We start from the raw sequence: 26,924 nt of genomic DNA on the forward strand, positions 1-26,924 counted from the left end.
CCAGAGGTCATCTAGTCTGAGGTAGAGGTCTGGGCTGGAAGGGACCTCCAGAGGTCATCTAGTCTGAGGTAGAGGTCTGGGCTGGAAGGGACCTCCAGAGGTCATCTAGTCTGAGGTAGGGGTCTGGGCTGGAAGGGACCTCCAGAGGTCATCTAGTCTGAGGTAGAGGTCTGGGCTGGAAGGGACCTCCAGAGGTCATCTAGTCTGAGGTAGAGGTCTGGGCTGGAAGGGACCTCCAGAGGTCATCTAGTCTGAGGTAGAGGTCTGGGCTGGAAGGGACCTCCAGAGGTCATCTAGTCTGAGGTAGGGGTCTGGGCTGGAAGGGACCTCCAGAGGTCATCTAGTCTGAGGTAGAGGTCTGGGCTGGAAGGGACCTCCAGAGGTCACCTAGTCCAAGGTTCAAGTGGAGGCTCAGGTGGAGGTTCAGGTAGGGTCTTCAAATGGAGGTTCAGGTTGAGGTTCAAGAGGAGAGGCTCAAGTAGGACTTCAAGTGGAGGCTCAGGTGGAGGTCCAAGTGGGACTTCAAGTGGAGGCCTAGGGGGGGTCCCGCGCCGACCCCCGCAGCAGCATCATCATCGGCACCGAGGGGGAGATGCCCAAGGACGTGGAGATGGACGGGGGAGGAGGAGGAGGAGGAGGAGGAGGAGGTGGAGGAGGAAGCGTCAGCCCCGCGCGGTGCACCCAGAAGGATGTTGAGGGTGAGGATCGGGGGGCGGCCACTAGGGGGCGGCGGTGAGGGTGGGGCTGGAAGGGACCTCCAGAGGTCATCTAGTCTGAGGTAGGGGTCTGGGCTGGAAGGGACCTCCAGAGGTCATCTAGTCTGAGGTAGGGGTCTGGGCTGGAAGGGACCTCCAGAGGTCATCTAGTCTGAGGTAGGGGTCTGGGCTGGAAGGGACCTCCAGAGGTCATCTAGTCTGAGGTAGAGGTCTGGGCTGGAAGGGACCTCCAGAGGTCATCTAGTCTGAGGTAGAGGTCTGGGCTGGAAGGGACCTCCAGAGGTCATCTAGTCTGAGGTAGGGGTCTGGGCTGGAAGGGACCTCCAGAGGTCATCTAGTCTGAGGTAGAGGTCTGGGCTGGAAGGGACCTCCAGAGGTCATCTAGTCTGAGGTAGAGGTCTGGGCTGGAAGGGACCTCCAGAGGTCATCTAGTCTGAGGTAGGGGTCTGGGCTGGAAGGGACCTCCAGAGGTCATCTAGTCTGAGGTAGGGGTCTGGGCTGGAAGGGACCTCCAGAGGTCATCTAGTCTGAGGTAGGGGTCTGGGCTGGAAGGGACCTCCAGAGGTCATCTAGTCTGAGGTAGAGGTCTGGGCTGGAAGGGACCTCCAGAGGTCATCTAGTCTGAGGTAGAGGTCTGGGCTGGAAGGGACCTCCAGAGGTCATCTAGTCTGAGGTAGGGGTCTGGGCTGGAAGGGACCTCCAGAGGTCATCTAGTCTGAGGTAGGGGTCTGGGCTGGAAGGGACCTCCAGAGGTCATCTAGTCTGAGGTAGAGGTCTGGGCTGGAAGGGACCTCCAGAGGTCATCTAGTCTGAGGTAGAGGGTCTGGGCTGGAAGGGACCTCCAGAGGTCATCTAGTCTGAGGTAGAGGTCTGGGCTGGAAGGGACCTCCAGAGGTCATCTAGTCTGAGGTAGGGGTCTGGGCTGGAAGGGACCTCCAGAGGTCATCTAGTCTGAGGTAGAGGTCTGGGCTGGAAGGGACCTCCAGAGGTCATCTAGTCTGAGGTAGGGGTCTGGGCTGGAAGGGACCTCCAGAGGTCATCTAGTCTGAGGTAGGGGTCTGGGCTGGAAGGGACCTCCAGAGGTCATCTAGTCTGAGGTAGAGGTCTGGGCTGGAAGGGACCTCCAGAGGTCATCTAGTCCGAGGTTCAAGTGGAGGCTCAGGTGGAGGTTCAGGTAGGGTCTTCAAATGGAGGTTCAGGTTGAGGTTCAAGAGGAGAGGCTCAAGTAGGACTTCAAGTGGAGGCTCAGGTGGAGGTCCAAGTGGAGGTTCAGGTTGAGGTTCAAGAGGAGAGGCTCAAGTAGGACTTCAATTGGAGGCTCAGGTGGAGGTCCAAGTGGGACTTCAAGTGGAGGCCTAGGGGGGGTCCCGCGCCGACCCCCGCAGCAGCATCATCATTGGCACCGAGGGGGAGATGCCCAAGGACGTGGAGATGGACGGAGGAGGAGGAGGAGGAGGAGGAGAAGGAGGAGGAGAAGGAAGAGGAGGAGGAGGAAGTGGAGGTGGAGGAAGAAGCATCAGCCCCGCGCGGTGCACCCAGAAGGATGTTGAGGGTGAGGATTGGGGAGCGGCCACTAGGGGGCGGCAGTGAGGGTGGGGGTTGGAGGTAGGGGTCCAGGCTGGAAGGGACCTCCAGAGGTCATCTAGTCCAAGGTTCAAGTGGAGGCTCAGGTGGAGGTTCAGGTAGGGTCTTCAAATGGAGGTTCAGGTTGAGGTTCAAGTAGAGGTCCAGGTAGGACTTCAAGTGGAGGTTCAGGTGGAGGTCCAGGTGGAGGTTCAAGTGGAGGTCTAGGTAGGACTTCAAGTGGAGGTTCAGGTAGGGCTTCAAGTGGAGGTCTAAGTGGGGGTCCAGATGGAGGTTCAGGCGGAGGTCCAGGTGGGGGTTCAAGTGGGGGTCCAGATGGAGGTTCAGGTGGAGGTCTAGGTAGGACTTTAAGTAGAGGTCCAGGTGGGGGTCCAGATGGGACTTCAAGTGCAGGTCAAGGTGGGGCTTCAGGTAGGACTTCAAGTGGAGGTTCAGGTGGAGGTTCAAGTGGAGGCTCAGGTGGGGCTTCAAGTGGGGGTCCAGATGGAGGTCCAGATGGAGGCCCAGGTGGAGGCCCAGCTGGAGGCTCCGGTGGGGGCCGCAGCCAGGCCCTCAGGTGGCTCTTTGCCGGTGGCCCCTCCCGGGCTGGCTCTCCGCCGGTGGAGCTCCCCCAGGGTGTCTCTCGCCCTTAGGTGGCCCTTCCCCGGCCGGAGCTCCTTCCCCGGCGGGAGGCCCTTCCCCGGCCGGAGGCCCTTCCCCGGCGGCTCCTTCGCCCAGCCCGGAGGAGAAGGAGCTGGACGAGAGCCGCCGGGAGGTGATCCAGATCCTGAAGGACCTGAAGCAGAAGTACCCCGAGAAGGAGCTGGAGCAGCTGGTGGAGATGGCCAACTACTACGCCCTGCTGCACCAGCAGAAGAGCAGAGCCTTCTACCGCATCCAGGCCACGCGCCTCATGACCGGCGCCGGCAACATCCTCAAGAAGCACGCGGCCGAGGCCTCCAAGCGGTCCTCCGCCCTCCTGGAGGCCGCCTCCGACCTGGAGGAGGAAGAGGAGACCTGCAGCAAGATCTTCTTCCAGCCCTCCCTCTACCACTGCCTGGAGAACTGCGGCTCGGTGACGCTGTCGGTGGCCTGCTGCCAGGGCCTGGAGGCCAACCACACCTTCTACGTCGACTACCGGACGGAGGACGGCTCGGCCAAGGCCGGCTCCGACTACGAGTACAGCGAGGGGACCTTGGTCTTCAAGCCCGGGGAGACGCAGAAGGAGCTGAGCATCGGCATCATCGACGACGACATCTTCGAGGAGGACGAGCACTTCTTCGTCCGCCTGCTCAACCTGCGGGTGGGCGACGCCCTGGGCATGTTCGAGAGCGACGAGGACGGCGCCGGGCGGCCCCGGGCCCGCCTGGTGGCGCCGCTGCTGGCCACCGTCACCATCCTGGACGACGACCACGCCGGCATCTTCGCCTTCCAGGAGCGGCTGGTGCGGGTGAGCGAGTGCCAGGGGGTGCTGGAGGTGAAGGTCCTGCGCAGCTCCGGCGCCCGCGGCACCGTCCTGCTGCCCTACCGCACCCTGGAGGGCAGCGCCCGCGGCGGGGGGGTCCACTACGAGGATGCCTGCGGGGAGCTGGAGTTCAGGAACGACGAGACCAGGTGAGGGGAGGGGGAGGGGGGGAGGGGGGGGGAGGAGGAGGGGGAAGAGAGAGGGGAAGGGGTGGAAGGGGTGAAGGGGGATGGGTGGGGAGGGAAGAGATAGAGGTAGAGGAGGTGGAAGAGGTGGAGGAGGTGGAGATGGAGGTGGAGGTGGAGATGGAGGTGGAGGTGGAAATGGAGGAGGTGGAGGTGGAGGAGATGGAGCCTGAGGAGGAGGAAGAAATGGAGGAGGTGGAGGAGGTGGAGATGGAGATGGAGATGGAGGAGGTGGAGGTGGAGGAGATGGAGCCTGAGGAGGAGGAAGAAATGGAGGAGGTGGAGGAGGTGGAGATGGAGATGGAGATGGAGATGAAGGAGGTGGAGGTGGAGGAGATGGAGCCTGAGGAGGAGGAAGAAATGGAGGAGGTAGAGATGGAGAAGGTGGAGGAGGAGGAAGCGATGGAGGAGGAGGAAGAGATGGAGGAGATGGAGATGGATGGAGGTAGAGGAGGTGGAGACGGACGGTGGAAGAGATGGAGGTGGAAGAGATGGAGGAGGTGGAGATGGAGAAGGCGGAGGAGATGGTGGTGGAGATGGAGGAGGTTGAGATGGAGAAGGTGGAGGAGGTGGAAGAGGCAGAGGTGGAGGAGGTTGTGGAGGTGGTGGATGGATGGATGGAGATGCAAGAGATGGAGGAGGCCATGGAGATGGAGGAGAAGGTGGAGATGAAGGAGGAGGTGGAGATGGAGGAGGAGGTGGAGATGAAGGAGGAGGTGGAGATGAAGGAGGAGGTGGAGATGGAGGAGGAGGTGGAGATGAAGGAGGAGGTGGAGATGAAGGAGGAGGTGGAGATGGAGGAGGAGGTGGAGATGGAGGAGGAGGTGGTGGATGGATGGAGATGGAGGAGATGGATGGTGGAGAGGATGGTGAATGGGTGGAGATGGAAGAGATGGAGGAGGTGGTGGAAGAGGTAGAGGAGGAGGTGGTGGAAGAGGTAGAGGAGGAGGTGGAGGAAGAGATGGAGGAGGAGGAAGAGATGGAGGGGGAGGAAGAGGTGGAGATGGAGGTGGTGGAGGACGGATGGCGATGGAAGCGACGCAGGAGGTGGATGCTTCGTGATGAGGATGCTGGAGGTGCTGCTGCTGCTGCTGGTGATGGTGGTGGTGATGATGGTGATGGTGGTGGTGATGGTGATGATGGTGATGGTGACGATGGTGATGGCGGTTGTGCCCCCAGCAAGACGCTGCAGGTGAAGATTGTGGACGCGGAGGAGTACGAGAAGAGAGACAACTTCTTCATCGAGCTGGGGCAGCCGCGCTGGCTCAAGAGGGGCATCTCGGGTAGGCCTCACCCCCCCTGGGGGGGCACCTGGGGGGGCACCTGGGGGGGCAGCTCACTCACCTTCTCCTCTTCCTCCTCTTCCTCAGCTCTGCTGCTGGCCCAAGGTAGGAGCCTGCTGCCTCCCCAACCCCCCGGCCGGGTGCTCGCTCTCCCTCTGTCCTGTGCCGCGGCCCTGCCTCCTCTGCCACCGATGGCCTGGCCCCCACCCTGGGCTGCCACTGCCTCTGCCAGCCTGTGCCACCACCTGTGCCAGCCTGTGCCACCACCTGGGCCACCCCGTGCCATCCTCTGCCACCACCTGTGACAGCCTGTGCCACCACCTGTGCCAGCCTGTGCCATCACCTAGGCCACCCTGTGCCACCACCTAGGCCACCCTGTGCCATCCTCTGCCACCACCTGTGACAGCCTGTGCCACCACCTGTGACAGCCTGTGCCATCACCTAGGCCACCCCATGCCATCCTCTGCCACCACCTGTGCCAGCCTGTGCCACCACCTAGGCCACCCTGTGCCATCCTCTGCCACCACCTGTGACAGCCTGTGCCACCACCTGTGCCATCCTGTGCCACCACCTAGGCCACCCCATGCCATCCTCTGCCACCACCTGTGACAGCCTGTGCCACCACCTGTGCCATCCTGTGCCACCACCTAGGCCACCCCATGCCATCCTGTGCCACCACCTGTGCCATCCTGTGCCACCACCTGTGCCACCACCTGTGCCATCCTGTGCCACCACCTAGGCCACCCCATGCCATCCTGTGCCACCACCTGGGCCATCCTGTGCCACCACCTAGGCCACCCCATGCCATCCTGTGCCACCACCCTGTGCCACCACTGCCACCCATGGTGTCCCTGCCGTCTCCTCACGACCCTGTCCCCATGACCCCATCCTGATGTCCTTCTATCCCCACAACCCTGTCCTGATGTCCTCCTGTCCCCACGACCCCATCCTGATGTCCTTCTGTCCCCATGACCCTGTCCCCATGACCCCATCCTGATGTCCTTCTGTCCCCATGACCCTGTCCTGCTGTCCTCCTGTCCCCACGACCCCATCCTGATGTCCTTCTGTCCCCACGACCCTGTCCCCACGACCCCATCCTGATGTCCTTCTGTCCCCATGACCCTGTCCTGCTGTCCTCCTGTCCCCACGACCCCATCCTGATGACCTCCGGTCCCCACCCCGTCCCCACGACCCCACCCTGCTGCTCCCCACTCTGTCCCACGTCCCCAGCACCTCCCCCCCCACGTCCCCTCCCCCCCGTTCCTCTCCCCCCCCGCGCCCCCTGCCGGTTCCCCCCTGCCCCGCTGACCTCCCCCCGGCCGTGTCCGCAGCGGAGGGGGAGGGGGAGCGGCGGCCGTCGGCGGAGGAGGAGGAGGCTCAGCGCATCGCCGAGATGGGCAAACCGGTGCTGGGCGACAACCACCGCCTGGAGGTCATCATCGAGGAGTCCTACGACTTCAAGGTCACCTCCCCGGGGCGGGGCTGGCACCGGCAGGGCACCGGCAGGGAGGGAGGGAAGGAGGGAGGCAGCCCCCGAGGGGCTCTGCCAGCAGCTCAGCCCTGTCCTGGGTGGCTCTGCCCTGTCCTGGGCACTGTCCTGGGTGGCTCTGCCCTGTCCTGGGTGGCCCAGCCCTGTCCTGGGTGGCTCAACCCTATCCTGGGCACTGTCCTGGGTGGCTCTGTCCTGTCCTGGGCACTGCCCTGGGTGGCTCAGCCTCATCCTGGGTGGCTCAGCCCTGTCCTGGGTGGCTCTGCCCTGTCCTGGGCAGTGTCCTGGGTGGCTCAGCCTCATCCTGGGTGGCTCTGCCCTGTCCTGGGCAGTGTCCTGGGTGGCTCAGCCTCATCCTGGGTGGCTCAGCCCTGTCCTGGGTGGCTCTGCCCTGTCCTGGGCAGTGTCCTGGGTGGCTCAGCCCTGTCCTGGGTGGCTCTGCCCTGTCCTGGGCAGTGTCCTGGGTGGCTCAGCCTCATCCTGGGTGGCTCAGCCCTGTCCTGGGCAGTGTCCTGGGTGGCTCAGCCTCATCCTGGGTGGCTCAGCCCTGTCCTGGGTGGCTCTGCCCTGTCCTGGGCAGTGTCCTGGGTGGCTCAGCCCTGTCCTGGGTGGCTCTGCCCTGTCCTGGGCAGTGTCCTGGTGGCTCAGCCCTGTCCTGGGCAGTGTCCTGGGTGGCTCAGCCTCATCCTGGGTGGCTCAGCCCTGTCCTGGGCAGTGTCCTGGGTGGCTCAGCCTCATCCTGGGTGGCTCAGCCCTGTCCTGGGTGGCTCTGCCCTGTCCTGGGCAGTGTCCTGGGTGGCTCAGCCTCATCCTGGGTGGCTCTGCCCTGTCCTGGGCAGTGTCCTGGGTGGCTCAGCCTCATCCTGGGTGGCTCAGCCCTGTCCTGGGCAGTGTCCTGGGTGGCTCAGCCTCATCCTGGGTGGCTCAGCCCTGTCCTGGGCAGTGTGCAGGGTGGCTGTGCCCTGTCGTGGGCAGTGCCCTGGACACCTCACCCCTGCCCTGCTGTGCCCCCTGCAGAACACAGTGGACAAGCTGATCAAGAAGACCAACCTGGCCATGGTCATTGGCACTCACTCCTGGAGGGAGCAGTTCCTGGAGGCCATCACTGTCAGCGCAGGTGACCAGCTCCAGCCCCCCCTCACAGCCCCCACCCCGGGACCCCTCTGGAGGTGCCCCCAAGGTTGGGTTGCCCTTGCTGGGCTGGCACCTGGAGGTTTTCCACCCTGGTCCCAGCACCTTGAAAATCTCCACCCCTGGTCCCACCACCCCAAACCTTCTCCAGCACCTCCAACCCACCCCAAACCTTCTCCCCACCAGCACCACCCCTGGTCCCACCACCCCAAAACCTCCTCCTCACCCTCTCCAGTCCTTAGGAGGTGACCTTGAGGTTGTGTTGTCCCTGGTGTGCCCTCACTCCCCAGATGCTACGCTAACCCTAAACCCAACACTAACCCTAATCCTAAACCTAACCCTACCCCAACCCCAAACCTAACCTTAAGTGTAACCCTAACCCTAACCCTAACCCTAACCCAAAGCCTAGCCCTAATGCTAACCATAACCCAAAGCAACCCCAAAACTAACCCCAAACCCAAACTTAACCCAAATCCAATCCTAACCCTCTCCCTAGCCCCAACCCTAACCCTAACCCCAACCTTAAAACAATCTCAGCCCTAACCCCAACTGTAACCCAAATCTCAACCCTATCTCTAAACTTAACCCCAACCCTAAACCTAATCCTATCCCCAAACTTAACCCCAACCCTAACCCTAACCCTAACCCCAACCTTAAAACAATCTCAGCCCTAAGCCCAACTGTAACCCAAATCTCAACCCTATCTCTAAACTTAACCCCAACCCTAAACCTAATCCTAACCCTATCCCCAAACTTAACCCCAACCCTAACCCTAGCCCTAACCCTAACCCCAAGCCTAACTCCAACCCTAACCCTAAACCTAACCCTAACCTGAATCCCAACCCCAACCCTAAGCCTAACCCCAACCCCAATCCCAACCCTAAACCCAAACCTAGCCCTAACCCCAACCCTAACCCCAACCTCAACCCTAACCCTAACCCTAACCCGAATCCCAGCCCCAACTCCAACCCTAACCCCAACCCTAACCCTAAACCCTAACCCCAACCCCACCCCTAACCCTGAACCTAACCCTAACCCCAACCCCACCCCTAACCCCAACCCTAGCCCTAGCCCTAACCCCAAGCCTAACCCTACTGCTAACCCCAAGCCTAACCCCAACCCTACCCAAATCCCAATCCTAACCCCAACCCTACCTCAAACCCCAACCCCAATCCCAACCCCAACCCTAACCTGCACCCCGGGCCCGCTCCGGAGGCTCCCCCCCAGGCGCTGCTGCCCCACGCTTGGCCCTTCCTCCCTTTCGGCCTTCCAGGGGAAGAGGAGGAGGAGGAGGAAGGCCGGGAGGAGCGGCTGCCGTCCTGCTTCGACTACGTCATGCACTTCCTGACGGTCTTCTGGAAGGTTCTCTTCGCCTGTGTGCCCCCCACCGAGTACTGCAACGGCTGGGCCTGCTTCGGGGTCTCCATCCTGCTCATCGGGGTCCTCACCGCCCTCATCGGCGACCTGGCCGCGCACTTCGGCTGCACCGTCGGCCTCAAGGACTCCGTCAACGCCGTCGTCTTCGTCGCCCTCGGCACCTCCATCCCCGGTGGGTGAGAGGGCCCTGGGGCGGGGGAGAAGGGAGTGGGGAGGTGGGGAGAGGGTTTGGGGTGGGCTGGAAAGGGTTTGGAGGCGGTAGAGAGGGCTCGGGGTGGTGGGGAGAGGGTTCGGGGTGGTGGGGAGGAGGTGTGGGGTGGTGGGGGAGAGGGTTTGGGGTGGGTTGGAAGGGGGTTGGAGATAGTAGAGAAGGTTCAGGGTGGTGGGAGCAGGGGTGGAGGTGGTGGGGAGACGGTTTGGGGTGGGCTGGAAGGGGTTTGGAGGTGGTAGAGAGGGTTTGGGGTGGTGAGGAGGAGGTGTGGGGTGGTGGGGAGAAGGTGTGGGGTGGTGGGGAGAAGGTTTGGGGTGGTGGGACCAGGAGTGGGAATGGTGGGGAGAAGGTTTGATGATGTCTCCATGACCATGATGCTCTTCTCTGGTATCTCCACGGCCATTACCTCCTCTCCTGGTATCTCCATGTCCACAACCTCCTCCCCTGGTGTCTTCACACCCACAACCTCCTCTCCATGCCCTCTCCTGGTATCTCCACACCCACAACCTTCTCTCCTGGCATCTCCACATCCACAACCTCCTCCCCTGGTATCTCCATGTCCACAACCTCCTTCCCCTGCTGCCTCCACACCCATGATGCCCTCTCCTGGTATCTCCACACCCACAACCTCCTCCCCTGGTATCTCCACACCCACAACCTCCTCCCCTGGTATCTCCACATCCACAACCTCCCCCCCTGCACTTCCCCCCCCCCCCCCTCCTCTCCCCCCTTCCCCCCACCCGGGGGTACCCCCCCAGACACCTTCGCCAGCAAGGTGGCCGCGCTGCAGGACCACTGCGCCGACGCCTCCATCGGGAACGTCACCGGCTCCAACGCCGTCAACGTCTTCCTGGGCCTGGGGGTGGCCTGGTCGGTGGCCGCCATCTACTGGGCCGCCCAGGGCCAGGACTTCCAGGTGGAGACCGGCACCTTGGCCTTCTCCGTCACCCTCTTCACCATCTTCGCCTTCGTCTCCATCAGCGTCCTGCTGTACCGCCGCCGGCCCTCCATCGGCGGCGAGCTGGGCGGCCCCCGCGGCCCCAAGCTGCTCACCGCCGGCCTCTTCCTCGGCCTCTGGCTGCTCTACATCCTCTTCGCCAGCCTCGAGGCCTACTGCCACATCCAGGGCTTCTGAGGGCCGGCGCCGGCGCCAGCGGGGCCGCCACCGCCGGCAGCGGGGGCGCCGTCACCGCCCCAGGAGGGTCGGCGGCGGCGCCGGGAGGGTCACCACCGTCGTCGTCGCCACCACCAGCAGGGTCGCCATCAGCAGGGTCGCCACCACCAGGGTCACCATCGTCATCACCACCAGCAGCAGGGTCGCCATCACCACCCCAGGAGGGTCAGCATCATCATCATCATCATCACCAGGAGGGTCACCACCGTCGTCGTCGCCACCACCAGCAGGGTCGCCACCACCAGGGTCACCGTCACCACCATCACCAGCAGCAGGGTCACCATCACCACCCCAGGAGGGTCAGCATCATTGCCAGGAGGATCACCCCCATCATCATCACCACTACCAGCAGGGTCACCGTCATCATCATCACCACCACCAGGGTCACTGTCACCACCATCACCAGCAGCAGGGTCACCATCACCACCCCAGGAGGGTCACAATCATCACCAGGAGGATCACCACCATCACCAGCAGCAGAGTCACCATCACCACCCCAGGAGAGTCAACATCATCACCAGGAGGTTCACCACCACCATCATCATCACCAGCAGCAGGGTCACCACCAGCAGGGTCACCATCACCAGCAGCAGGGTCACCAGCAGCAGGGTCACCACCATCAGGGTCACCACTATCATCACCACCACTAGCAGGGTCATGCCTGCTGCCCATGGGACTTGGCTGCTCCTCCAGATTCCTCCTGCCAGCTCCAGCTGGGGTTGAGCTTCTCCCATCTTCAGTTGAGGTTCTCCTCCCATCCCCATGTCCAGCTGAGGTCCTCCAAGCCCTGTTGAGGCTCTCCTGGCATCTCCACCTGCAGCTGAACTTCTCCTTCTACATTCAGTTGAGGTTCTCCTCCCATCCCCATGTCCAGCTGAGGTCCTCCAAGCCCTGTTGAGGCTCTCCTGGCATCTCCACCTGCAGCTGAACTTCTCCTTCCATGTTCAGTTGAGGTTCTCCTCCCATCCCCATCTTCAGCTGAGGTTCTCCTCCCATCCCCACGTCCAGTTGAGGTTCTCCTCCCATCCCCATGTCCAGCTGAGGTCCACCTCCCATCCCCATCTTCTCTTGGGGTTCTCCTGCCATCTCCATCCTCTTTTGGGGTCCACCTAACACCTCCACGACCTCTTGAGGTCCTCCTGCCCTTCCCATGCTCGCTTGAGGTCCTCCTGGTGCCTCCATGACCTGTTGAGGTTCTCCTGCCACAGTGTTTTGGGGTCCACCTGGCATCTCCCAGCCCTGTTGAGGTTCTCCTCCCACCCCCACGTTCTTTTTGGGGTCCCCTCGGGTTTCTCCTGCCCCCCACACCCCCTCCCCTCGTGTCCCCCTTGGGTCCTTCTGCCATCTGCATGTCCCAGAAGGTCCCCACAGTCCCCCCCCGAGTCCTCCTGCCACTGCCACACTCCCAGAAAGTCCCTTTGACTCCTTGAGGTCCCTCCTGCCACCTCCTCCCCTGCCCATCTCCCCCTGGGGTCCTCCAACCACTGCCACATCCCCAGAAGGTCCCCAGAAGGTCCCTTTGAGGTCCTCCAGCCACTGCCACCCCACCAGAAGTCCCTTTGAGGTCCTCCAGCCACTGCCACCCACCAGAAGGTCCCCAGAAGGTCCCTTTGGGGTCTTCCAGCCACTGCTACCCCCCAGGAGGTTCCTTTGAGTCCTCCAGCCACTGCCACCCCCCAGAAGGTCCCTTTGAGGTCCTCCAGCCACTGCCACCCCCCCAGAAGTCCCTTTGAGGTCCTCCAGCCACTGCCACCCCCCAGAAGGTCCCTTTGGGGTCCTCCAGCCCCTGCCACCCCCCAGAAGTCCCTTTGGGGTCCTCCAGCCCCTGCCACCCCACCAGAAGTCCCTTTGAAGTCCTCCAGCCACTGCCACCCACCAGAAGGTCCCCAGAAGGTCCCTTTGGGGTCTTCCAGCCACTGCTACCCCCCAGGAGGTTCCTTTGAGGTCCTCCAGCCACTGCCACCCCCCAGAAGGTCCCCAGAAGGTCCCTTTGAGGTCCTCCAGCCACTGCCACCCCCCAGAAGGTCCCTTTGAGGTCCCCCAGCCACTGCCACCCCCCAGAAGGTCCCTTTGAGGTCCTCCAGCCACTGCCACCCCCAGAAGGTCCCCAGAAGGTCCCTAGAAGGTCCCCATGGGGTCCTCTAGCCACTGCCACCCCCTAGAAGGTCCCCAGAAGATCCCTTTGAGGTCCTCCAGCCACTGCCACCCCCAGAAGGTCCCCAGAAGGTCCCTAGAAGGTCCCCATGGGGTCCTCTAGCCACTGCCACCCCCTAGAAGGTCCCCAGAAGATCCCTTTGAGGTCCTCCAGCCACTGCCACCCCCCAGAAGGTCCCCAGAAGATCCCTTTGAGGTCCTCCAGCCACTGCCACCCCCCAGAAGGTCCCCAGAAGGTCCCTTTGAGGTCCTCCAGCCACTGCCACCCCCCCCCCCCAGAAGGTCTCCAGAAGGTCCCTTTGGGGTCCCCCAAGCTGGGGAGGGGGGGGGCCTGAAGACCCTCTCCCCTTTCACCCCTCCCCCCCAAAGCGGACCTTCCCCCCTCTGGCCACCTCAGGGACACCCCTAAGACCACCCCTAGGGCCACCCCCCCGAGGCCACCAAGGGCCACCCCCCGGTGGGTTCTTTGGGGGGGGAGGGGGGGGAAGGGGGAGGGGTGGGGGAGGGTCTTTTCGTAACCACTTTTTTAACCCCCAGTTTGGTGGGGAGGGGGTTGGGGGAGGGGGGGGGTTGGGGGGAGGGAGGGGAGGTCCGGGGTGGGGGTTGGGGGGGGGGGGGGGGGGCAGGGGAGGTGACATTTGTGGGGCTGAAGCTGTTGGAGCCCCAATGAAACACCCCCCAGGAAGTGGTCAAAAGGCTTCTGTGTCTCTCTTGGGGACCCCACGGGGCCGCCCCCACCCCCCCACGGGGCCCCCCCCCCCCCCCTCCAAAGGGCCAGCAACCACCTCAGGGGGCCACCACTCCCCCCTCCCACGGACCCCTCCCATCCCTCGTTCCCACAGCCCCCATGGACACCCCCCCCGCCAACCTGCACCGTCCCTTCCCTCCCCCCTATCCCCCCCCCCCCCCCCCGGGCCACGTCGTTTCGTCGCCTTGGCGACGCTTCTGCCCTTGCCGTAAAGCTCCTCGCTGCCTTTTGCGGCACCTTTATCACCGCCCTACGTCGCGGCTTTGATCGTCGCGACACTGCCGTATTCAGCGTCGCGCCCCCCCCCCCCCCATCTCCCCCACCCTCCACTCCCCCATTGCCCTTTGAGCCGCGCTGCCGTATTCCGCGGCGCTGTCGCGCTGGGGGCCGGCTGGAAGCGCAGCGCAGCGCAGCGCAGGGCAGCGCGGGGCAAGGCAGGACAGAGCAGCGCAGTGCGGGGCAGGGCAGTGCGGGGCAGGGCAGCGCAGTGCGGGGCAGCGCGGGGCAAGGCAGGACAGAGCAGCGCAGTGCGGGGCAGGGCAGTGCGGGGCAGGGCAGCGCAGTGCGGGGCAGCGCGGGGCAAGGCAGGACAGAGCAGCGCAGCGCGGGGCAGCGCAGTGCAGGGCAGGGCAGTGCGGGGCAGGGCAGCGCGGGGCAGCGCAGGGCAAGGCAGGACAGGGCAGCGCAGTGCGGGGCAGGGCAGCGCAGTGCGGGGCAGGGCAGCGCAGTGCGGGGCAGGGCAGCGCAGTGCGGGGCAGGGCAGCGCGGGGCAGCGCGGGGCAGCGCAGGGAAAGGCAGGACAGAGCAGCGCAGTGCGGGGCAGCGCAGTGCAGCGCAGGGCAGCGCGGGGCAAGGCAGGACAGGGCAGCGCGGGGCAGCGCAGTGCGGGGCAGCGCGGGGCAAGGCAGGACAGAGCAGCGCAGTGCGGGGCAGGGCAGCGCAGCGCGGGGCAGCGCAGGGAAAGGCAGGACAGAGCAGCGCAGCGCGGGGCAGCGCAGTGCGGGGCAGGGCAGTGCGGGGCAGCGCAGCGCAGGGCAGCGCGGGGCAAGGCAGGACAGAGCAGCGCAGTGCGGGGCAGGGCAGCGCAGTGCGGGACAGAGCAGCGCAGTGCGGGGCAGCGCAGTGCGGGGCAGGGCAGCGCGGGGCGGGGCAGCGCAGGGCAAGGCAGGACAGGGCAGCGCGGGGCAGCGCAGGGCAAGGCAGGACAGAGCAGTACAGGGCAGTGCAGGGCAGGGCAGCTCAGGGAAAGGCAGGACAGAGCAGCGCAGTGCGGGGCAGGGCAGTGCGGGGCAGGGCAGGGCAGCGCAGTACAGGGCAGTGCGGGGCAGGGCAGGGCAGGGAAAGGCAGGACAGAGCAGCGCGGGGGGGGCAGCGCAGTACGGGGCAGGGCAGCACGGGGCAAGGCAGCGCAGAGCAAGGCAGGACAGAGCAGCGCAGGGGGGGCAAGCGCAGGGCAGGGCAGCACGGGGCAAGGCAGGACAGAGCAGTGCAGGGCAAGGTAGGGCAGAGCAGCGCAGGGGGGGCAAGTGCAGGGCAGCGCAGCGCAGGGCAGCGCAGTGTGGGGCAGGGCAGGGCAGCGCGAGGGGGGCAGGGCAGCGCGGGGCAGGGCAACGCAGCTCAGGGCAGCGCAGTACGGGGCAGGGCAGGGCAGGGCAAGGCAGGACAGCAGCGCAGGGGGGACAAGCGCAGGGCAGCGCGGGGCAGGGGCAGTGCGGGGCGGGACAGGGCGGAGAAGCTGTTTCGCCGTGCCGGGGTCAGCAGGAGCTTCAGCCGGGGGACAATGCCCGCCCGGCACTGCCGCATCCACCCCGGTGAAAAGCCCCACAGCTGCAGCAAGGGGTTCGACCACACCTGCAGCCTGGCCCCCCCGGCACCGCCGCACCCACACTGATCACAGCACAGCAGAGGTTGGGCGGGACCTCCAGAGATCAAGCCCAACCCCTCCCCACCCCCACCCCCCGCCAAAGCAGGGTCACTTAGGGTGGTCTGCACAGGAATGCACCCAGGTGGGCTTTGAAAATCTCCAGGGAGGGAGACTCCACAACCTCCCTGGGCAGCCTGCTCCAGGGCTCCCTTGTGGCAGTTTAGGCTGGGTGCCTCCTGTTACTGCCACAGAAGCTGTGGAGCATCTCCCACGGGAGCAGAGAGGGAAGAAAGAGGAAGAGGAGGACTTTGCAGGTGGATTTATGGGTATGAAAGAGAATCATAGAATAGGATCAGTCAGGTTGGGCAAGACCTCAGGGATCATCCAGTCCAAGCTGTCACCCAGCACCTCCTGACTAACTAAACCATGGCTCCAAGTGCCACATCCAATCCCCTCTTGAACACCTCCAGGGATGGGGACTCCACCACCTCCCTGGGCAGCACATTGCAATGGCGCTGGTTAGGCCACACCTTGAGTCCTGTCTCCAGTTCTGGGACCCTCAGGTTAGGAAAGATGTTGAGCTGCTGGAAGGTGTCCAGAGAAGGGCAACAAAGCTGGGGAGGGGTCTGGGAGGAGAGGCTGAGGGAGCTGGGGTTGCTTAGCCTGAAGAAGAGGAGGCTCAGGGGAGACCTTCTTGCTCTCTACAACTCCCTGAAGGGAGGTTGGAGTCAGGTGGGGGTTGGGCTCTTCTCCCAGGCCCCCAGCACCAGAACAAGAGGACACAGTCTCAAGCTGTGCCAGGGGAGGTTTAAGTTGGAGGTGAGGAAGAAATTCTTCCCAGAAAGAGAGATTTGCCATTGGGATGTGCTGCCCAGGGAGGTGGTGGAGTCCCCATCCCTGGAGGTGTTTAGGAAGAGCCTGGATGGGGTGCTTGGTGCCATGGTTGAGTTGATCAGATGGTGCTGGGTGGATAGGTTGCACTTGGTGATCTCAGAGGTCTTTTCCAACCTGGTTAATTCTAGCCTAGCCTAGCCTAGCCTAGCCCATCCCATCCCATCCCATCCCATCCCATCCCATCCCATCCCATCCCATCCCATCCCATCCCATCCCTCACAGTTCTTGTGGAAACCCTGCAGTCTGCCAGCAACTATGAACAGGGGACACCAGGGGGCTTCAGGCCAGGGGGCCCTTGAGAATCTCTGGGACTGAGGCAACAGAGACCTCTGGAGGTTGTCCAAGGAGAAGTGGGCAGTCCTGCACTGGGGCAAGAAGATGCTTGCCCGTGAGGGTAGGCTGGGACTTGATTGGCTGAGTAGGAAACCGGAGCAGAGGAGCCTGGGAACCACGAGGGATGCAAGTGGAGCTGCCAGGGGATGCTCCCCACGCACAAGGCCATTGCCTATCTGGGTCTGCATTGGCAGGAGCTGCCTCCTCCACAGCAGGGGAGTTGTCATCCCCCTCCACTGAACCCTAGTGTGGCCACAACAGGGCCAGTGTGCCCCCCCTGGGGGGCTTCCTGTTGGGGAGAAGTGGGGGAGGAGTGGAGAGGGTCCAGAGGAGCTCTTCCAAGAGGATGGCTTCAGAGCTGCTGGAGCTGTTCTGGGTGGTGGGGGAAAACCCCCAGGAGACAGGAGGAAAGGGTGGCTGGGGAGGCTGAGACTGGAAAGGTGGAGAAGGAAATGTCCCTGGCAAGGGCAGGGCTGTGGTACAAGAGGACACTCAAGAGGGAGGCTGGCCCAGCCCAGGGCTGTCTCCCTCTCAAGGAACAGGCAGAGATATCAGTGAGGGTGGTGAGATCTGGAGCTGAAGACAGGATTGGATGTGCTTGAGCTGAGGTCTGTCTCTCTGGGTTTCATGTCAAGGGGCTTGGTGAAGCCACCCTCCCTGGAGGTGCTCAAGAGGGGACTGGATGTGGCACTTGGTGCCATGGTTTAGTCAGTCAGGAGGTTGTTGGGTGGCAGCTTGGACTTGGTGATCCTTGAGGTCTCTTCCAACCTTATTGGGTCTATGGGTCTCAGAGCCCTCTTCATTGTGACCCTCTGGATGGCCACATCCTGCTGAGGGACAGTGCTGGCCTGGCCCAAGGATAAGGGCACTGAAGGGACACTCCCTGGGGGCAAAGGCTGTGGGTGAGCTGTGGCCAAGTCCCAGCCAGGGACAGGGCTGCAGCCCAAGTCTTGTTGGGGACAGGGTCCCTACCATGCAGGGACAGCTCTGCAGAGTGGGAGCCAGGTTGTCTGGGAGGGCTCAGGGGCCCCAGGCAGTGACAGGGTGAGGGCCAGGGCAGAGGATATTCCCCTCTGGTCTCTGCTCTTAGGAGGCTGTGCCTGCAGACTGGCAGCAGGTTGGGGCCTGCAGGGCAAGGGCAATGGGGTGGGCTGGAGCTGAGCACTGCAACCACCCCAGCACTTCCCCCAGATGAGCTCTCACCTCCCAGGGATCAGCACCCCCCTCCCCCCACAGTGTTCCCCAGCAGTGCTTCCAGCCCCTGAAGAGCTCAGTGCTGTGGCTTTAAGGCACTGGGATGGCTTACAACCAGGAGAGGCCCAGGAGGTGGGCTGGAAAGTGCTACTGCCCCAGGGAGAGTCCTGAGCCATGTGTGAGGGCCAGGAGCTCCCTCCCCAGGGGCTGGGTGGCCAGGACCTGCTCCTTTGGCTTGACAAAGCCCATGGAGGATTGGAAGTCTTCAAGGGAATGGGTGCAGGCACTGGGCACCAGGGAGCAGCCTGTGGCTGTGGCAAGGCTGGAAGCCCTCAGCAGGGATGACCTCTTCACCACCATGGCTGTGGCCGTGGTCTCTGCAACCAGGAGGCAGCTGAACTTCATTCCCAAAGAGCTCACAGCCTCCCTGCCCCAGCCAGCAGGGTCACAGCATAGACCTGCCCCAGCCATTGCCCATCCTCAGCCCCCCACTGCCCCAGCAAGAGTCCTGAGCCATGTGTGAGGGCCAGGAGCTCCCTCCCCAGGGGCTGGGCGGCCAGGGCTTGGCCCTTTGGCTTAACAAAAGCCATCCAGGTTTGCTCAGCATCAGAGCAGCCCTCAGCTCCCTGTTGTTGTTCTTTCCTTCTGCTTCTCTGCTCTAACAAGGCCCTGGGGAGGCTTTGCCAGTGGCAGTGCTCAGTGGGACCCATTAATGCTCCAGCAAACTTGGCACTCTGTATTTGACCTCCTGAGAGCTCCTTCAGCTTCCTCTGAGTCTCTGAGGTTCAGGGGCTTGGCACCAAAGCCAGCAGGGGACTCAGCCAAATGCCTCGGGCTGGTCCTCCGGTGCTGAGCTCTGCCAGGCTCCTGGGCTGGGCTTGGCTGCTGGCAAAGGGGCAGCACTGCAGAGACAGAGAGCTGTGCCCAGGAGCAGCTCCTCTGCACAGCACAGCAGGGCTGAGGGCACTGCCAGAGCGTCTCAGGGAGGTGGGAAAGGCAGAGAGAGCGTCAAGGAGAGCAGGGCTGGGAGGGTGTTGAGAGCTCCGAGAGGAGAAACCTTCCCAGCCCTGGGCATGGTGAGTGCCTGCTGCAGGCCAAGGGAGCTGCAGCTCCTGGGGCTGGTCAAGCTGCCACATCCCACAGCCTCTGGGACCTCTCTTCTACAGAGGAGCAGGAGGAGGAGATGCTGCAGGGCAGAGCTTCCCCTCTGCAGCACCAGAGCCACAGGACACGGCAGCTGCCTCCTGCTGGGGTGACTGCAAGGCTGTGAAGCTGGGAGGCCACACAGCTCCTGCAAGGGAGGAGAGCAGACCCCTGCAGACTCTGCAGCCCCCTACAGACCCCTGCAGAGCCCTATGGACCCTGGCAGACACCCTGCAGACTCTGCAGACCCCTACAGACCCCTGCAGACCCCTGCAGACCCCTGCAGAGCCCTATGGACCCTGGCAGACACCCTGCAGACCCCTGCAGAGCCCTATGGACCCTGGCAGACCCCCTGCAGACCCCTGCAGACTCTGCAGAACCCTGCAGACCTCTATGGACCCTGGCAGACCCCCTGCAGACTCTGCAGACCCCTACAGTCCCCTGCAGACCCTGGCAGACCCCCTGCAGACCCCTACAGACCCCTGCAGACCTCTAGTGACCTCTGCAACCCCCTGCAGACCCCTACAGACCTCTTCAGACCCCTACAGACCCCTGCAGACCCCTATGGACACTGGCAGACCCCCTGCAGACCCCTGCAGACCTCATTTTTAGGCTCCCAACCCTCATCTGGGGGGGTGAGGGGGGTCCAAAACCCCTCTTGCAGTCCCTGAAGTCTCTTTGTGGTGTCCAAACCCTCATCTTTAGGCTCCCAACCTTCATTTTTCAGGGCCCCCCCTCCTCCCCTCCCCCCCCCCAGCTTACCCAATCTGCCTGATCCTCCTCCCCCCCTTCCCCACCCCCCTCCAAGGCCAACCCAGGAGGGGTCTGAGCCACACCAAGGGCGAAGTTCTGCCTCCCAGCTGAGGTTCCTCCAGCAGTGGGAAGTGAAAGTGGCCCTGGGGAGCTGATCCTGGCCAAGTGGGTCAAGGAGATGCCCCCCGGGGCGGAGGGGGGAAGTTTCCCTTCTGCTCCCCAGAGCTGGGGCTGAGGTTTGCCTCAGCCCCTTGAAAGGCCACAAAGAGCCTTCAGGAGTGAGCTGGAGGCACCACAGTGACCATCCCCCCCCCCCAGCAGAGCAGCTCCTCCTCCAAGCTGGGCTGGGCTGGGCTGGACCCCCAAGCCCAGCTCTTGGGTAGCCTAGAGCAGGATAAACCAGGGTGGGAGGAGAGCTTTGAGGGGCCATCGAGTCCAACCTCTCAGCCAGCACCACCTGCCCAACCCAACCCTGGCACCAAGGGCCTCATCCAGGCTCCTCCTGAGCACCTCCAGGGATGGGCACTCCACCACCTCCCCCTGGGCAGCACATCCCCAGGGCCAATCCCTCTCTCTGTGTAGAACTTCTTCCTCCCCTCCAGCCTAAACCTCCCCTGGCACAGCTTGAGGCTGCTTCTCCTGCAGTGGTCTGCAGGGTCTGCAAAGTCTGCAGGGGGTCTACAGATCTGCCCCCAGCAGGTAAAGAACCCAGGCTGGGGGGGGCAACAGCAGGACCCCAGCCCGTTGCTGATGAGGTCCTGGGGCACCTCCCAACCTCCTCCAGCCCCCCCCAGCCCCTTGCCCATCACATTTCAGCAGTCCTGGGGGATGCCAGCTGTGGGAGGAGGCTGTGGGGACCCCCAGGTGGGTGGGGGTGAGTTGTGGGGAAGGAATTGGAGCCTCATCCAGGCTCAAGCACCTCCAGGGATGGGCACTCCACCACCTCCCCCTGGGCAGCACATTCCAAGGGCCAAACTCTCTGTCTGGGAAGAATTTCTTCCTCCCCTCCAGCCTAAACCTCCCCTGGCACAGCTTGAGGCTGTGTCCTCTTGTTCTGGTGCTGGGGGCCTGGGAGAAGAGCCCAACCCCCACCTGGCTCCAACCTCCCTGCAGGGAGTTGTAGAGAGCAAGAAGGTCTCCCCTGAGCCTCCTCTTCTGCAGGCTAAGCAACCCCAGCTCCCTCAGCCTCTCCTCCCAGGGCTGTGCTCCAGACCCCTCCCCAGCCCTGTGCCCCAGCCCCCTCCCCAGCCCTGTGCCCCAGCCCCCTCCCCAGCCTTGCTGCCCTTCTCTGCCCCCAGCCTGTGGCACTGCCTGGGGTTGCTGTGGCCAAAGTGCAGCCCCTGGCACTTGGCTGTGTTCAACCTCCTGCCCTTGGCCTCTGCCCAGCCTGCCCAGGGCCCTCTGCAGAGCTCTGCTGCCCTCTACCAGCTCCAGCCCTGCCCCCAGCTTGGTGCCAGCTGCCAGCTCGCTGCTGATGGATTCCAGCCTCTGGTCCCAGATCATCAATCAAGATATTGATCAGGCTGGGGCCCAGCACTGATCCCTGGGGGGCACCATTGGTGCCTGGCTGCCAGCTGGATGTGGCACCATTCCCCTCCCCTCTCTGGGCACCATTCCCCTTCCCTCTGGGCACCACTCCCCTCCCCTCTCTGGGCACCACTCCCCTCCCCTCCCTGGGCACCATTCCCCTCCCCTCCCTGGGCACCACCCACCAAGGCTGGGGACCACCCACCCAGGCTGGGGACCACTCACCAGGGCTGACCAGGTCAGGGAGGTTTGGAGGGGGTCTCTTCATCCCATTTTGGGGGGGGGGGTGTTCCTCCATCACCAACTCCCCAGAGCTACCCCAGAGACACTCAGCTTGACCATGGCCATGGAGATGTTGGCATCTGCCCTCAATTTCAGTTGATTCTCCTCTCTTTTGGGGCTGCTTCTCCTCTCTTTTTGGGCTGCTTCTCCTCTTTTCTGGGGCTGCTTCTCCTCTCTTTTTGGGGCTGCTTCTCCTCTCTTTTGGGGCTGATTCTCCTCTCTTTTGGGGCTGATTCTCCTCTTTTTGGGGCTGCTTCTCTCTCTTTTGGGGCTGCTTCTCCTCTCTTTTTGGGGCTGCTTCTCTCTCTTTTGAGGCTGCTTCTCCTCTCTTTTGGGGCTGATTCTCCTCTCTTTGGGGCTCCTTCTCCTCTCTTTTTTGGGGTCTGCTTCTCCTCCTTTATTGGGGGCTGCTTCTCCTGCTTTTTTGGGCTGGCTCCACAGCAGCCAGGCTGTCACATGCTGGGTTGAGCCACCAGGAAGGGGAAGGAGAAGCCAGAGAAGGAGGAGGACACCACTGAGAATGGAGCCTCTTCACTTTGTCCTGCTGCTCAGTGAGTCCTCTTCTTCCTCCTCCTCCTCTTCGTCCTCCTCCTCTCTGCCCTCCTGCTCCCTTTCCCCAATTCCTTTGCTTTTCCACCTCTTTGGGAGCCTGTTGGGGCCACCTCCTCCCTTCCCCCTCCAGCCTCCTCCACTTATTTCCCTGCATCCTCCTTCCCTGCAGAGCTTTTTCCCCTCCAGCTCCTCACTTTTGCCCTAAACTTTCCCTTTATTCCCCATTTCCTCTTTTCCCCTCCATTTCTGTCCTCTTTTCCCACAGTTCTTCACTTCCCCCCCCAATTTCTTCCACATTTTCCTCACTTTTGGCTTTTACCTCATTTCCTCCTTTTTCCTCCCATTTCTTTTCCATTTTTTGCCCAATATCCTCTTTTCCCCCCCCATTTCTTTCCTTCCCCTCCTCCCCTCCTCCCCCTGGATTTTAATTTCCCCAATTTCTTCACTTTTTACCTCATTCCTGCACTGTTTTGGCCCCCATTTCTTTCCTGTTTTCCCCCCCAGCTTCCAGCACCCCCACCCCCTTTAGCCCCTCCCCCACTTCTAGCCCCTCCCCCCACTTCTAGCCCTTGAGAAGGCCAAAATTGGCCACTTCTGGGTTCCTCTCATAAAAAATGATGATTCTGGGGGGTACTTCAGACCAAAATTGGAGGGCTTGGGGAGTTTGTCAGCCAAAAGTGGCATTTTGGGGCTTCTTTTCCCCAGAAATGGTGATTTTGAGGGCACTCCTGGCCAAAAATGGTCTCTTTGGGGTTGCTTTCTCCAGAAATGGTGATTTTGAGGGAGCTCCTGGCCAAAATTGGTCATTTTTTGGTTGTTTTCTCCAGAAATGGTGATTTTGAGGGAGCTTCTGACTAAAAATGGTCATTTTGGGGTTGTTTTCCCCAGAAATGGTGATTTTGAGGGCACTCCTGACCAAAAATGATCATTTGGGGGTGTTTTCCCCAGAAGTGGTGGTTTTGAGGGCACTCCTGACCAAAAACGGTCATTTGGGGTTGTTTTCTCCAGAAATAGTGAATTTGAGGGAGCTTCTGACTAAAAATGGTCATTTTTGGGTTCTTTCCCCCCAGAAATGGTGATTTTGAGAGAGTTCCTGGCCAAAAATGGTCATTTTGGGGTTGATTTCCCCAGAAGTGGTAATTTTGAGGGCACTCCTGGCAAAAAATGGTCATTTTGAGGATTTTTGAGTCTCCTCAGGCCAAAACTGAGGATTTTGGGACTCTTCAGACCCAAAATGCCCTTTGGGGGGATTCTTCTCCCCCCTTTACTCCCTGACCCCCTTCTCTCTCTTCCAGCCTCTCTGCAGCCTCTCCTCCCAGCCGCCTCACCTGAAGGTAATCGACTTATGGGGTCTCACCACCCAACTCCACCCCTCCTTGGACCTCTCCTAGCCCCAAATCAACCTTGTTTTGACCCAAACCCCCTTAACCAGGTCCCACCTTCAACCACCCAACCCCAGCAGGGCAGAAGGTTTATGGTGGGCATCACCCAGCTGGGTGGAGGGCTGGTGGGACCTCACCAAACCTTCTCTGGTCACCAAGTTCGAGGGCACCCAGGTGGGGTTTAGGCCATCTTAGCCCCAGCTCACCTCCAATGGCCACCACAAGACCAAGTTTGAGGCCAGCCAGGTGGGGGTTTGGTCCAACCTTGGTCTTTGGCAACTCACCACCTTGCTCCCCAGATCTTCCTCCTCCCCCCACCATCACTGTGATGCCGCTGAAGACCCAGTACCTCCTTGGTGACACCATCTCCATCCAATGCTCTGCCCCATGGACCCAGGAGAAGCTCCAAGGCTTCCAGTTCTCAGGCAGCAGAGGCTGGGCAATGGAGGTGAGGACTTCCAAGAGGTCCTACAGCCACCACTTCAACATCACAGGACCCAAGGATGGGGGGCCCCAAGCCTGCTGCTATGTCATCAAGAGGCCTCGAGGTCCTCTCTGCTCCCAGGAGAGCAAGGCCATCATCATCAATGTCAAAGGTAGGGGAGAGGTGGCCACCAAACACCATGGCTTCCCCTGTCCACCACCAACTCTCTGCAGATGCTTCCCTGCAGGCTCCAAAACAGGACTTTAGGAGACCAAAAATGGTCATTCTGAGGTTCTCCTCACCCCAAAGTGGTCATTTGGAGAGGTCTTCAGACCAAAAATGGTCATTTTGAGGTTCTCCTCACCTCAAAGTGGTCCTTTGGAGAGGTCTTCAGACCAAAAATGGTCATTCTGAGGTTCTTCTCCCCCCAAAGTGGTCATTTGGAGAGGTCTTCAGACCAAAAATGGTCATTCTGAGGTTCTCCTCACCCCAAGTGGTCATTTGGAGAGGTCTTTGGACCAAAAATAGTAAGTTTTGGGTCTTTTCTTCTCACCTCCAGACCATCCACCTCAACCCACCTTGACCCTGAAGCCTTCTTCCGGCCTCACCATTGAAGGTCAGCCTCTGGTCTTCTTCTGCACTGCTCCAGAAGGCATCAAGGAGCCCAGGTTCTACATCTACAAGGAGAACCTCAAGCTGCTGGAGGGCATCAATGTCACCGTGGAGGCCACCAAAGCTCAGTTCCTGGTGGGGGAGGCCAAGCAGAACCACACTGGGAACTTCTCCTGTGGCTACGAGGAGATGACCGAGGGCCGCTGGATCCCCTCCTACCTCAGCCAGGTCCTGGAGGTCCTCATCAAAGGTACCACCTCTGGTGGGGGTCTTGATGGCCAAGGTGGTGGAGGAGAAGCCGAGACCACCTCAGCTGGGTCTCGATGGCCAAGGTGGTTGAGGAGAAGCCGAGACCACCTCAGCTGGGTCTCGATGGCCAAGGTGGTTGAGGAGAAGCCAAGACCACCTCAGCTGGGTCTCGATGGCCAAGATGGTCCTCCTGAAGGTCTTCTCCTCTATCTTGCTCCTTCTCAGAAGCTGCTTCTCCTCCCCACTTGGCCATGGAGCCTTCCACTGGGGTGGTGGATGAGGACCACCCCCTGCAGCTCACCTGCAAAGCCTCCAGAGATATCTTCAGGCCACGGTTCCACTTCTACAGGAATGGGCTGGAGATGCCACCAGGTCAAGGTGGCTTCAAGATCCAGAAGCTGAGGAATGCCTCCCACCTGCTGGTCTCCAGGACCTCCAGGAGCTTCAGCGGCAACTTCAGCTGTGGGGTGGAGGAGGACGTGGAGGGGACCTGGGTGGTGGCACCTCGGAGTAGAGCTCTGAGCGTCACCATCAGAGGTAGGTCCAGCTTGGGGGCAACCAGCTTTGGTCTTCTCCTCATCTTTGACCCTCACCTGACCATGACTTTGACCTCCTGACCACAACTTTGACCTCCTGACCACTTCTTTGACCTTTCCCTGACTGTTGCCTTAGACCTTCTCATAGCCTTCTCCTGACCGTGCCTTGGATCTTCTCCTGACCATGACCTTCACCTCCTGACCGTGCCTTGGACCTTCTCCTGCCCCTCTCCTGCCCATGACCTTGATGCCCTCCTGACCTTCTCCTCCCCACCTGTCCTCTCAGTCCTCCCCTCCTAACCTACCTTGCTCTGGGGCCTTGCCTCACTTCCTGAAGGACCTTCAAGGTGCTCTTGAGGTGGTCACCCCAGGATGGTCACCCCTCAAGGTGAGGCCCTCAGGCACCCAACTGAGGCCATGGCGATGCTGAGGACCTTCAGGTTGGTTTTGAGGTGGCCTCTGAGAACCTTGGTGGTCTCCATCTCCAGCAGCTCCACCTCAGCTTCTCCCATTGGTGGCCGGGACCCTCTCTGGTGGCCTTGTCCTGCTCCTTGGCTTCCTATTGGCTGTTTGGCTCTGGAGGAGGCGGAGAGGTGAGTGGGAGGCAGCCAATGGGAGAAGAGCATCAAGGGGTGGGGGTGGGAATGGACCTGGTGGGGCTTGGGAGGAGGAGACACCCAGGTGAGGACCAAGCCTCACTTACTTCTTGGTCACAGTGGGGTGGTGGCCTAAGAGGACCTCCTGGGGTCACCTCAGCTCCATGATGACCTCCTGGGGTCACCTCAGCTCCATGGGGACCTCCTGGGGCCACCTCAGCTCCATGATGACCTCTTGGGGTCACCTCAGCTCCATGGGGACCTCCTGGGGTCACCTCAGCTCCATGAGGACCTCCCAAGGGCCACCACCACCTTCAAGAGGTCCTCCTGGGGCCACCACATCTCCATGAGGACATTCTGTGGCCACAGCCTGCAGGGTCCCAGGGATGGGTGGTGGTGGGGTGGTCATTGAGGTCCTCCTGTGAGCCTTTGAGGCTTATGGAGGAACCTCCTGGCCCAGGTGGTGTCCACTGGAAGGACTTTCAGGACAAAGAGGACTCGAGCTCGTACCCTATGGCCAAAGTCAGCCAGGGGTGACCTTGGAGGTAACCCTGAAGAGGATCCTGAAGATCCACCCTGAAGGAGGCCTTGAAATGATCCCAAGGTGGTCCTGAAAGTCTCCCTGAAGGTCCTCCTGAAGGTCCCCTTGAAGATGACCTGAGGTGGACCCCAAAGTTGACCTTCAAAGGGACCTCCAAGGTGTCCTCGAAGATGACCCCAGAAGAGGCCTCCCAGTTCCTCCCACTCCCACCCAGTTCCCTCCCAGTTCATCCCAGTGGCTCCAACCAATCACTAAAGGTCTTCTCCTGCTCTTCCATTGCTCAGCCACAGGTCAAGATGGTTGCTGTGGGGTGGGGCTGAGGAAACCTCCCAGTCCCCTCTCAGTCCCTTCCCAGTTCCCTCCCAGGCCCCTTCCAGTCCCTTCCCAATCCCCTCCCAGTCCCAGGTTCAGCAGCAGCCATCCCTCCCTGGTCCCCAGCTGCAGCAGCTGGGCTTGGACCCCAAAAGGTCTTCCCCAGGGACCACCAGAGGGACCCCCAAGTGTGGGGCAGGGACCCCAAAAGTGACCCCCCCCAGAGACTTCCTC

The 26,924-nt window shown here is 61.9% G+C and overlaps 2 protein-coding genes across 2 annotated transcripts; both read left to right on the forward strand.

Annotated features, from left to right (window-relative positions):
• Positions 1 to 538: 538 nt before the first annotated feature.
• LOC104309115 (sodium/calcium exchanger 2-like) lies at positions 539 to 10,571 on the forward strand (the record flags this gene model as incomplete). The annotated part of the gene is made up of 8 exons (XM_054179598.1): positions 539 to 698; positions 2,933 to 3,893; positions 5,109 to 5,212; positions 5,300 to 5,317; positions 6,544 to 6,674; positions 7,719 to 7,818; positions 9,106 to 9,381; positions 10,179 to 10,571. Coding segments are annotated over 8 exons (2,127 nt in total), but the record flags the coding sequence as incomplete, so codon positions are not given.
• Positions 10,572 to 19,136: 8,565 nt separating this feature from the next.
• Positions 19,137 to 26,392, forward strand: LOC128899875 (uncharacterized). The gene is made up of 7 exons (XM_054179599.1): positions 19,137 to 19,419; positions 23,109 to 23,174; positions 23,720 to 24,016; positions 24,404 to 24,706; positions 24,931 to 25,242; positions 25,730 to 25,834; positions 26,298 to 26,392. Exons 1-7 carry the CDS (start codon positions 19,137 to 19,139, stop codon positions 26,372 to 26,374), a joined length of 1,443 nt encoding a protein of 480 aa, XP_054035574.1. The 3' UTR covers positions 26,375 to 26,392.
• The last annotated feature ends 532 nt before the right edge of the window (positions 26,393 to 26,924 follow it).

This window comes from Dryobates pubescens, unplaced genomic scaffold, assembly GCF_014839835.1.
Source record: "Dryobates pubescens isolate bDryPub1 unplaced genomic scaffold, bDryPub1.pri scaffold_96_arrow_ctg1, whole genome shotgun sequence".
Lineage (NCBI taxonomy): Eukaryota > Metazoa > Chordata > Aves > Piciformes > Picidae > Dryobates > Dryobates pubescens.